The sequence below is a fragment of the Lutjanus erythropterus genome, chromosome 2 (genome assembly GCF_056507025.1).
Source record: "Lutjanus erythropterus isolate fLutEry1 chromosome 2, fLutEry1.hap2, whole genome shotgun sequence".
In the NCBI taxonomy this organism is placed as follows: domain Eukaryota; kingdom Metazoa; phylum Chordata; class Actinopteri; order Lutjaniformes; family Lutjanidae; genus Lutjanus; species Lutjanus erythropterus.
This window is the reverse complement of record NC_139318.1, coordinates 16,955,094-16,966,854: the sequence shown is the minus strand read 5'-3', so window position 1 is coordinate 16,966,854 and position 11,761 is coordinate 16,955,094. Positions and strand designations below refer to the sequence as shown.

Below are 11,761 nucleotides of genomic sequence, written 5' to 3'. Positions count from 1 at the left end.
ACCGGAAGAGGGGGGGACTTTACTTCAAAATAAAAGCTCAACAAACACTTAAGAAAATCTGAATGGTCTATCAAGCACTCATCACTAAAGTAAGATTGAGAGATATGTTTTAATTACCACAATTAAATAATTCAGGCAGTTCAGGGGTTTGTACTCAGGCAGGCAGGAGGGTCCCAACAGTGGAGCACTCGGGCTGTCTGACAACCACAATAAGGTTTTACCAGCTTTCTCGCCAACGCTCCCTCACCTCATTCGTTCTCTACCTTGCAAAGCTGCAGCTGCGTGTTTTCTCTCTCTCAAGCATATTTTACATCATAAACTGCAAGCCAGACCCAGACATCTAAACTAAGTACATGAAATAAACCAAGCAAATCACTCAACTGGGAGAATATCATTGTTTGGTCCATAAACTGCCTGGATGCCTCAGGCTGACCGTCTGATTGCCTGTTTTCACGGCTGGCTACCACAGTGTGACATCAGGTTGCATTTCCCCAAAAGCTGACTCTGTTTCAACTTCTCTGCCATGCTGCTGTGTTTTTTGTCTGCCATCCTATATGGTCCCAACTGCTGCAGACTGAACAGACTACACCCATTCAAATTTAATGAGATGGTGGTGTTTTCACTTTAATGCTATTTGAGATGCTTATGGTGAGTGTTTATGCTCATGTCCACAGAAGAAGCTGTTAATTATATCCAGGTGAAACAATACATACAACTAAATGGGTTTGTATGTTTATTTTTTTTAGCCTACATCACAAACTTTGTCTAGCCACCTTAGTGTTAGCTTTCAGTGTAATCAAACAATTGTAACAAGCATGAACATGATCACAGCTCCAGGGCCTGAGAATTACAGTTAAACAGCTGATTTGTGACAATTAATCCAAGGTGAGCAATCAATTTGAAGTGCTAGGCAATCTGAAATGCAAAGGTATAACAGAGAAAATACAAAGAAATGAACCCAATAGGCTGGAGAGACTACTTTAATTTAAAATGACAGCAGAACTTAATATTAAGAAAATGCTACAGTTCTACTTTTATTTTGAAATCTCGGACAGGAATGGTTGTGTAAATTTAGTGCAACTTGACAGCAGTATGCTGTTCAATTGACTGGATAAACAGGTTCTGACCGAGGCAAGAAGCCACTTTACACACAGTAAAAAAGAATTGGATCCACGCAGCTCTCACTGCTTGATACGGGGAGAGTCCTGAGGCTATGTGCTGCATCTTAACAGCAGGAAGTGGCCATCAACTCAACACAATAAACAGTCATTTGCATAACACCTGGGCCTTACAGCGGGAATTTGCGTCGCTTGCGCATCAGGGCAGGAAAACCACAAGTAAACTGATCTTTGAAAATCACCAAATCTGAGAAATAAATGTGTGTTTCTATGTGTGTGTGACCGCATGCTGGCCTGGCTTTGGAAGTTAGAATTATTTTATATTAAGTCATACGATAGCTTATAAAACCGGACAAAATTGCATTTCGTGGTAGAGGTAGAATACTTCACCACATTTTGGAGGGAATTATTGTATATACACATTTTTTTTAATTCTCTCCATTTATCTGACAACCTTAGTTACACGTTAATTAAATTAAAGTTAAAATTTTTGCATACCTACAACAATATATGAAATATGTTAACCTACCGAATAGTAGTAGCATGTAGAACTGAAATCAATCAATTAAATGACAGGAATTTTATTTATCATTAATTAATTAATTAACTAGTTTATTTATTTAATTGACACTTTTACATTTGTCCAAAACGAGTACAATAAGTGCAAGAATCAAGCAAACTTAATCAAATATGCTGAACTGTGCTACATTTAGAAGCATTAAGAGTTTTTATGATATATAGGCCTATATTTTAAATTCAATATAATTCAGTTTATTAATTTTTTCAATTCAATTCGCTTCATTGACATGACTGTTTTGTGAAAAATATTGTCAAAGCATACACATAACATATATAAACATATGTATATTTATACATAAAATTATACTTCAGTACAGTACTTAAATAAATGATATGAGTAGTTCTTCAATATATAACCTTTATAGTTTAGTATCTGTACTTTTGTAGATTTTTTCTTGTATTTTCAGGTAGAGGAGTAGAGCTGAGGGGCTGGCTGTCCATCGCCCCCTGGTGGCCGTTTCGAGGAACTACTTCACACCCTCCTCTGGCTCACAGGACGGGTTGTCATGGCAACTGTACAGCATGTGCTTACAAAAACAAGAGCTTGACCGTTCACCGACAGTTCTCTCGACACTCGACATCTACGACGCCATCTTCTTCTTCTAGCATTTATCAGGGAGGAAGACAGGAGACTCTCGCTGAGACAGAGGGAGGCCGAAGAAGAGCGAAGGATGAGCGGAGCCAAAGCCCGCAGCGACGCGCCTGTTGCTGAAAATGTCTCCAGCGGCGGGCACAGCACTGCGGCTGCTCCTCCGCGGGACCGCAAGCCCGGCGGAGGGGTTCTGAAGAGGCTCAAGTCCCGGAGGAGCCAGGTGGACAGCAGGCCCGTCACGGAGGAGGACCTGCGGACACAGAGTGGACACATCACGCCGGAGGATGTGCTGGGACTGCGGGTGGCTACGAGAGGTTTGAGTCTTTCTATAATGTCTCTTGTTTACGTGGATCTGTGATGCTTAATGTACTGCCTATGTGCTGTATCCGAACATAATGTAACCGAGTCTGTGTAACCTGAAGACTAGCGTTACATTAAAGCTGTACGTTACCTAAAAGTAGAGCAAAGGATGTCCAGTCGAGCAGGCTCACATCGCTGTCTTTAAAAAAAAAAAAAGAAGACTAATTTGGTGTTATCATTGTCTGAGAAAATAACTATCACACACCACAGACGTCATAGTCATTCACTCATGAAAAAACCGCTGTTTCTATTTTTATACAGCTCAATGACAGACACTGGGAATTTAAAAACAGGAGGCGTTTGTGATATAAAGCTTCAATTTGGTGTTTCTTTAATTATTAATCTTAATTAATCTTACTATGACATCAGACCCTTGTCAAACTGTCAAACTCTTAAGTTTTTAAATGAACTATAAAACAAGTTTGCTGACCTGTAACCTTTTGTTGATACAATTTATTTATCTTCTTTGGATAAACTTGAATCTTTGAGTTTTAGAAACCCAAAACATTCTAAATAAATAAAAAATGTTCACAGTAAGCTGTGAACCCAATTTGTCATTATTAGGGACCGTGGAAATTAAATGGTTGGAACTGAAAATTCTGAATTATTAACCATTATTCACTTTCACTTTGATGAATATAATCAACATTTTTTAAAATAGAAAATCTTTTGTTTCTAAAATTCAAAGATTCAAATCAGTCTATAGAAGAAAAGTAAATTATCTCAAGGAAAGGTAGGTCAGCATAAGTTTTTTCTTTACTTTTTAAAACTGAATAAATTTAGCGAAGAAAAAAGTATTTCTAATTCTGATTCTGATTTAAATTTTAAATTTTCTATCTTTTTTTTTACAGTATATAATATTAACCCTGTATGAATTGAATTGTGTGAATCATTGTTGTGTGGCCTGGCTCAGGTTTAAAAAAATGGTGTGCAGGACACTGCTAGAGCTAAGTTAGCTTAGCTTTTCGGGGTAATTACATGGTAACAGATCAGTGGATTGAGTTGTATATTTGCAGATACCGGTCCAGCATTTGATGCTGTATTGGGTAGGGCCCAACCCATATGACTGCTGTATTGGTCTATATTGGTAGTGGCATATATGATATTTTTTGCATTTTGTGTGTATGTGTGTTTGTGTTTTAAATTTAGGTTTTTAATTATTAAAAGTAGCCCAGTGGTGAAAGTTTACTGTTTCAGTGCACTGATGTCATTTTGGACAACAACTGTTAAATTCCCTGCCTCCATGACATATCTTTGTCTCACGTTTGATGGATCATTGCAAAACATGTGTGTCTATGTATATATTCTATATATTATATTCTGTATAGAGAATACTGACAAATATATTGATATCAGACTTTTTTTTTAATCCATAAAATAGTATTGGCAGATATCTGCCCCAAAAATCTAGAATTGGTTGGGCCTCTGTATTTGAGGCATTTCTGATACTGATATTGTATCAGAACAGCCCTAGCCTTAATTAAATAAACAAATAATGATAACATGGTAGATTTTAATCAGTGTTGTAGCCAACATTTACAGTTGTTGAGGCAACATACGAAATTTAAGAGGAAATTAAACTGCAGAGATTAAATTTAACCCTTATGAAAGAAGGGCTTTGTTTATGACATTATTTAAATTGTGAAGTCATAATCAGTGTTTACATCTGTCTTTAAAAAAAGATCTCTTAGAAAAAGAGCACACATAATGTGTCTCTTGTTGACTTTATATGTGCCTATTTTCCTATATAACTATGAAAGGACACAGTAGCCCCACACAATGATCGTAAAAGCTTTGTCTTATCTTATCCTAGTTTATGGATAGAGTGTATATGTATATGCAGTGTATGCATGCAAAGGTTGCAGCAAACTATGTTTGAATGTTAAGTCTAGCATAGTGATTTGCATGTTTTGCAGCCTGTTTGCACTCATTTCAGTGTTTATAACTCGTATTTGTCCTTGTTGCAGGGTACCTCTGTAAACCAGAGGACAACATTTATAACATCGATTTTGTACGCTTTAAGATCAGAGACCTGGAGACCAGCACTGTCCTGTTTGAGATTGCCAAACCCCCCCACACAGGTATTATTGTGCATTAGCCTACTCCTTGTACTGTGTTATTTTAGTGTTTGTTCTTTGATGCAAATGAAGCTGCTGACTGTGAAGTATCTGGCTTCTCTGAGCACTTAAAAATGAATGTACTGACCCTGCTGACAATTTGTTCTTGTTATTAGCTTGAAATGAATGTCTCTAAGCATGTTGTCAGGTCATTTTGATGAAAAATAACCCTCTGAGTGAATTATTTCAAATGCCTTGCTCCTGTGTTTTGGGTCTCAGAGGACGATGAGGAGAACAGAGAGGTAGATGCCAGCGCAGGCCGATTTGTACGCTACCAGTTCACCCCAGCCTTCCTGAGACTGAGGACCGTGGGAGCAACGTGAGTGACTCACACATCACCGACACACACCTAAGACACACTCACCTGTTCCTAACACAAACAATGAAGACAATTGCAGCATTGTTTCCGTCAGCCAAACGCTCAGAATTTGAATCAGTGTCGTAAGACTGTAATAACATTAGAATTATACTGTTGTAACATACCAGTCTCCCTTCTCTGTATTATCAAATCAGGGTGGAATTCACAGTTGGAAACCGGCCTCTGAACAACTTCCGCATGATTGAGAGGCACTACTTTCGTGATCACCTACTGAAGAGCTTCGACTTTGACTTTGGCTTCTGTATCCCAAACAGCCGAAACACCTGTGAGCACATCTATGAGTTTCCTCAACTGTCTGAGAGCCTGGGTGAGTCATCGCTTCTATTATATGGAAAACATAAGTAATTTCTTATGTACGATGATGTTATAAAAGATATTCCATATTCTGATTACATTGAAATACACTATATGTTATTTTTATGTATTTTAGCTCAGAAGAATTTTTGTCGTCTCACTCAAATGTTAAATATTTTGGAGAAGAGTGAATTTTGTTCAGTGTACTGCGTACCATGCAAATACCACAAGAACAGATCAGCAGTTCTTACTAATTTCCTTTAAAGGAGATTTTAGTGACTCCCTCCTTGTCATGTGTCACTTTGGAGCACTTAACAAATGTAAACATGGAGTTACAATTGAGCAAAAGCTTGGTTGTGAACTCCTCAGCTTTATTTGACAGAGAGATATACATCCAAAATTAGCAACAAAATATGCTAGCCACGAGACATTTACAATTATATTTGACTTAACATGTAATATTTATGTGGTGTGTTAGATAATTTTATGCAAAATATTGGCCCATATGGTAAATGCATGCATTTCTATGTCCCCTATTTTATGGTATGTAGGTTGCCACTTTATTGTATACAAAATAACGTGCAAAAGACATCCGCTATAACTCTGTGACAATAAGTCAGCTTTGCCTACCAAACTTCCTATTCTTGCACTGCATTTACACAGTTTAATGTGATAGCAGTGGCAGATTTAATAACATTAAAATTGGGAGTAATTGTTGAAACACAAGGTCTTTGAATCCTTAAAGAGCTAAACAAAAGCAACTCCTCTAGCTGGCTGATGTTAGCTAATGCTAACTTGATTTGAGTCAGCTGAGAAGTCTCCAGCTGAAATTTTAATGTTTCCATCTGACACATTTTAAAATGAGAACCCCGTGAAAGTGTATATGTAAAGTTACCTAACAGCTGCATACATGATATAATGTTAATGCTAAAAGATTGAGACTAAAGCTAGCTTACCTTTCAGCAAATGTTGGTTGGATGGTGAAATACAGCAGGTGTATCTACATGGGAAAGGGAAGTGAAGAGATGTGACTAGTGCATCGCACCTTGAGACGGGTCACCCAACCAGACCAGCCAGACCACGATTGCAGAAGAGAGCTGGAGTAGGAGCTAAGCTAACCCGGTTTAGACCTGAGACAGTGCGCCAGAGGGAGATGCATCGTCATCGGCCCACTTTGATTCTGCATCAGCCCACATCCTCCTCCTCAAACCCACATAACAAATGCACATGCAGTGGTATCTAACATGTTTGGCTGGAAGTAAAGTTACTGCAGCTAGTAAGGTTAGTTAGCCAGGCATGCTAACGTTCGCACCTTATGTTAGAGTAGATGAAGACAGACTTTAATCCATTTACCACATGTGTGCGCTCTTGTGTTGAAAGACCTCAAAAAGACACCACTGTCCAGATTCGTAAAACACTGAGTATCACTCTCCTCAGAGCCTCCTGCACACCGCTTCAACATGTAGAGAAATGGAAAGTTTGACAGCTCTAGTTATGGTTGCCAAGCTATGAGTGGACAGTTTCTGTTTGGAGATGGGGCTTAGCGAAGGGTCAGTTGCTTCTCCACCACATAGTGGCCATAAAGACCTCCCTTCCTAGCACAATGTCAATGACTCTGTAAAAACAAGGCAAGGCAGGTTTATTTATGTAGCACCATTCAGACACACGACAAATCAAAATGCTTTGCAGAAGTGTAGAAATACATGAAATAAAAATATTAAGAAAACATCAACATTTCATTTAAAAGACAAAATCCACAGTCGTTCTGTGTAAAAATGAATTCTGACGCTCAACTTTGTTTTGCCTAATTCTGTGTAGTGTTTGTAATTTTGTATTTTGAAGGTCTGTTGTTGCTTATGATTTATTGCTTGTTTCTTTTTACTATTTTTGTCTTCTTCTTTAACAATTTTCCTCTTGGAAAGCACTTTGTTTTTCTTTTTTTCTTTCTTTTTCTTTTCTCTTTGAAAGGTGCTATACTAAATAAAGTTTACTTACTTTCTGTCTGAGCTAGCCAAACCAACTGGGTATCTTCTTTCTTGTAGTCTATCAGTTTATTGCCAGTGTGCCAACCATCATGAAGTATCCTTCTGCTGCTGCAGTTCAGCAAGGAAACACTGCCCGGGGCAAACACCAAGAGGGAATTTCATTCTAAAATATTTAACTTTGGAGGAGACCCTCATGATTTGGCTGACTTGACTGCTGAAGCCGTATTAGCTTAAACTGAGCTGTGTTTTTGTAAACTGGTCTGTGGATTTTGTCCTCTATGTTCTACAGTGTAGTTGCTTGAGGCAAGGATTGTTTCACTGCCAGTACTGTATGGAAATGAGGAACGATTTCAGCAAATGTGCAATGTAAATAATGTGCCTGAGTATCATATTAAGACAGATATAAATAAATCTGAAACTGTCCTTGCTATCACATAAAGAGATAATATAAAAACACTTGCGTTAAATATTTATTAATACATTCTTTTTGTCATAAAAGGGATGGTTCGGATTATTTGAAGTGGGGTTGTAGAAGGCACTTAATCAATAGTCAGTGTATTACTTACAGTAGATGGCATCTGGCACGCCCCCTGTTTGGAGGAGCTGATGTGAGTTCTGGGACGGAAGCTAAGCCATGTACTGCTTTGAACAGAGTCAGCAGTAAAATGCATTTTTGCCGCTTAAAAAATCAATTGTAGTTTATGTGCACTCTATATTTGGAAAATCTCACTGCTTTGTCTTGTTGCCAGACAGCCTTTTTGAGGGGAAACCTCCGTTATATTAGCTAAATATGCCTCTCTCTCTCTCTCACTCAACCAGACTCCTTTTGCCTTTTACCTAGCAGAACATAGAAGTTGCTCGTCTAACGCTGCCTTGATTTCTTAGTTAGTTTGTGTTACTGTGTGAATCCAAGGTAACCTTTTAAAACACCAAAGATTGAGGCAGCAGTAGACCAGTAGCTCCCAAGTTCTACAAGATAAAATTACTGATTTTGCTGAAGGAGACTTTTTTAGGTGGTTAAAATATGTTTTGCTGCTGACGCTGTACACAGCAATACACTGCCTAGCTTCCTACACCAGTACTCCTGCTGATTCTCCAGACTGGGTGTGTTCCCACCTGCATTTACTGTAGGTAACACACTGACTCCCAATAACTACCTTATACAACCCCACTTCAGATAATCTGAACTGTCCCTTTAATTACATATCCAACACCACTGGTTGGATTGTGATATTACAGATATTATGGGCAGACAGAGGTGCCACTTGTTTGCAATGGTGGCACCAATCAAAGATCTAACCTCTGAGAAACAGAGCCACCTAAGCGTTTGAACATTTCAAGAACTTAAAGGGACAGCTCACCCCCAAATAAAAAACCTCCTCTGGCCTGTAGAGCTATTTATGTATCTAGATTTTTTTGGTTTGAGTTGCAGAGACATCAGCCTCGTTTACCTTCTCTCCAATGTAATGAGACTAAATGGCACTCGGTTTGTGGTGATCAAAGCACCAACCAATAACTGCTCACAACAAGGTCTGTGGATTATCTTGAGCCTCATTATACTGGAGAGAAGGCAGACATCTCCATGGTGGATATCTCCCAAACTCTGCAGCTCACTCCAAAACTATCTAGATGGATAAAAACCAGCACAGGCCAGGGGAAAATATGTATTTCTGGTTTTGGGGTGAACTGTCCCTATAATCAATAATACTGACCCGATCATTTCAGGCATTTTTAATCAGTTCTAATATGTTTGTAACACTGACATGTGTGTGTTGTGTGTTTTTCAGTCCGTCAGATGGTGGAGTGTCCTTATGAGACCCGGTCAGACAGCTTCTACTTCGTCGAGAACAGACTGGTCATGCACAACAAGGCAGACTATGCTTATAACGGAGGACAGTGATATCTGCCTGCTGGCATACACCCACACACATAAACACACACAAACATGTGCATGCACACACACGTACTCATATTTATAGATATACATACACAAACATGCATGCACATGGCTGAACATACATACAGTTAATTCACTCAGACATGCACAAGCAGCTACAGACGATTGCCTCTTTCGTTCGTAAAGATGAATTGTAATTCACTGGGCTCATTTTCCCATCGGGGTGTATTTGATATTGCAGGGGGTCAATATCCATCTCTGCTCTGACGTCCAAACAGGAAGCTTCTGTTAGAAAAATGTCCAAAACGGGCTAATTCATCTGTTCCTAATGATGGACAGATCTGTTTTAAACCAAAAGACGACTCGTCACTCAAGACGACACGTGTCTCAAACAGACCAAACGGTTGTTAGATAGATGGTTAGTCTCCTCTTAGCAATTTTAAAAAAGTGTCCTACCACCCCCTCAACACACACACACACACACACACACGCACACACAGACTCAATCCCCAAGTGACACACATAGTGTTTACGCAGTGTTTGTCAGAAGCAGCTGTTCTCAGAGCTACCGCCTCCACAATCCACTCCAGACAATATCGGGGGAGAAAAAGAGAAACCATCCACAAAAACACTCCTGTCAAACACACATGGTCACTCCTGAGATCCCCTCTCCACCTCCCCCTCCTCTTCTTTCTCATACACACACTCACATACACAGACACATCGATAATAGTACTGTATAAGATTTTGATCAAAGGTCAGTTTTCTCTGGTTGATAGCAACATGGAAATAGGGTAAAACTTTATGATAACCATCACTGAAAAATGGTAAATTTATAGTTAAATAAAGTTAAGTTAATAGTTATTTCAATGAAATGACATAATAATTCGTTTGCTAATAATTAGTAATGCTAATGTTAATGTATTTGTGTTATAATCAGAATTTAATGGTTATCATCTCTTTCAGCTGTGATACAATATATAGTTTAACAAATTATTTTCTATTAATCAAGCTAATGACAACCAATCATACAGAAATTTATTGGAATCAAATCTTCTTCAATCTTTTCTCATTAACTTAACATAAATACACAAGTTTTATTTATTCAAGTTAATTAAACTCAAAATCTCTAGTATTTGTTTTCAGAACACTTCAGAACTTACAAACATGAATTCTTCTAACTTGAAATCTTTTAGAATGAGTTAAATGTAAAAGGAAAAATTTAATTTGTTTGTAATGTTCATCAGTGTGAGTTGTTGTTGGCTCAACTTAATATCTAAAGCTTATTCAACACGTTTCCTCAAGTACAACTGGATTAATATCAAGTTTGACTGGAAAAGTTTGTTTGTTTTGTGACGTTACAAAATTATCTCAACTTGACTTTTCCAGTTCAGTCAACTTAAACTTTTAACACAGCTTGGATACTAACATTTTTTCAATTAAAACACATAGTTTATTTTTTATGGTTTAGCATTATTAATAAAAGGTCAACATTATTATCCTATCATTTCATTGTTAACAGTAAAATAACAATTAACATAAGTTTAATTAACATCAAATTACCATTTATTAACAATTATTATAAAGTGTTGCCAGAAATAGATCAGGTAATGCTTAACTGTGACTGCAACCAACCAAAAGACAATAACCTCATATAATGAACAGTCGAAAAGGAAATTTCATGGAGAAAATACTCTTAAGTTAAGATAGCAGCAGAAATGGTCTGAAATCATGATGCATGGGATGATAAAAACAAAAAGGGAAAAAAAAAAATTAAGAAATTATCTGATACTCATTGTGGAAAAGAAGTGTACTGGTCCACTTGGGGTAGTGCTTTTGTAAAGCCACATCAAATTTTTTTGTGCCCATTTCAAGGGATAGTTTGGATTTGTTGGTTGTATAAAGTACTTATCCTGGTGAAGATGGCGGTTGACCTGCCCCGAGGTCAGAGAAGCGGCACGAGCATCAGTGCAGGAAGCTTAGCAATGTACTGTCAGTTTAAGTGTACTCTGTATTCAACACTTGACCTTGCTGTCAGACACCCTTTTACTATGGGAAACTGCTGTTATATAAGACAAATAACGCTCTCTACAAAACAACCAGACACTCTGGGGGTGTGTGATATGATACACTGACTATGGATAAGTACCTCATAAAACCACACTTCAAACTTTAAGTGTCCCTTTAATGTTTAATTACCATTTTTTTAAAATCATTCCTTTATCGTCTTAAAACATCAAAATCGAGTTGGAATATGTCTGGAAACTGAGTGGTCTTTCTTCTAGCTAGATAGTGTACTTCCTCTTTGTACTTTGTAAACTTTGGTGTTCAGGGTTTAAAGGTAGTGTTTGTATAAATATATATATAGTTTGTAAAAAGTGATCAAATAAAATAAATGTACATTTTCAGATACAAGTGTGATGTTTATTTCAATTCAATT

General features: G+C 37.7%; 1 protein-coding gene across 1 annotated transcript; it reads left to right on the top strand.

Moving 5' to 3' along the window:
* The first annotated feature begins 1,928 nt into the window (after positions 1-1,928).
* LOC146331358 (protein unc-119 homolog B-like) lies at positions 1,929-10,595 on the top strand. Its single transcript, XM_084729976.1, has 5 exons — positions 1,929-2,603; positions 4,617-4,730; positions 4,986-5,085; positions 5,280-5,452; positions 9,212-10,595. Exons 1-5 carry the CDS (start codon positions 2,369-2,371, stop codon positions 9,322-9,324), a joined length of 735 nt encoding a protein of 244 aa, XP_084586102.1. The 5' UTR covers positions 1,929-2,368; the 3' UTR covers positions 9,325-10,595.
* Positions 10,596-11,761: the final 1,166 nt, after the last annotated feature.

Coding starts and splice junctions, on each gene's coding strand:
- LOC146331358 (XM_084729976.1), top strand. CDS start 2,369: ATGAGCGGAGCCAAAGCCCGCAGCGACGCGCCTGTTGCTGAAAATGTC. Junction 2,604..4,616: donor ACTGCGGGTGGCTACGAGAG/GTTTGAGTCTTT, acceptor TCCTTGTTGCAG/GGTACCTCTGTAAACCAGAG. Junction 4,731..4,985: donor TGCCAAACCCCCCCACACAG/GTATTATTGTGC, acceptor TTTGGGTCTCAG/AGGACGATGAGGAGAACAGA.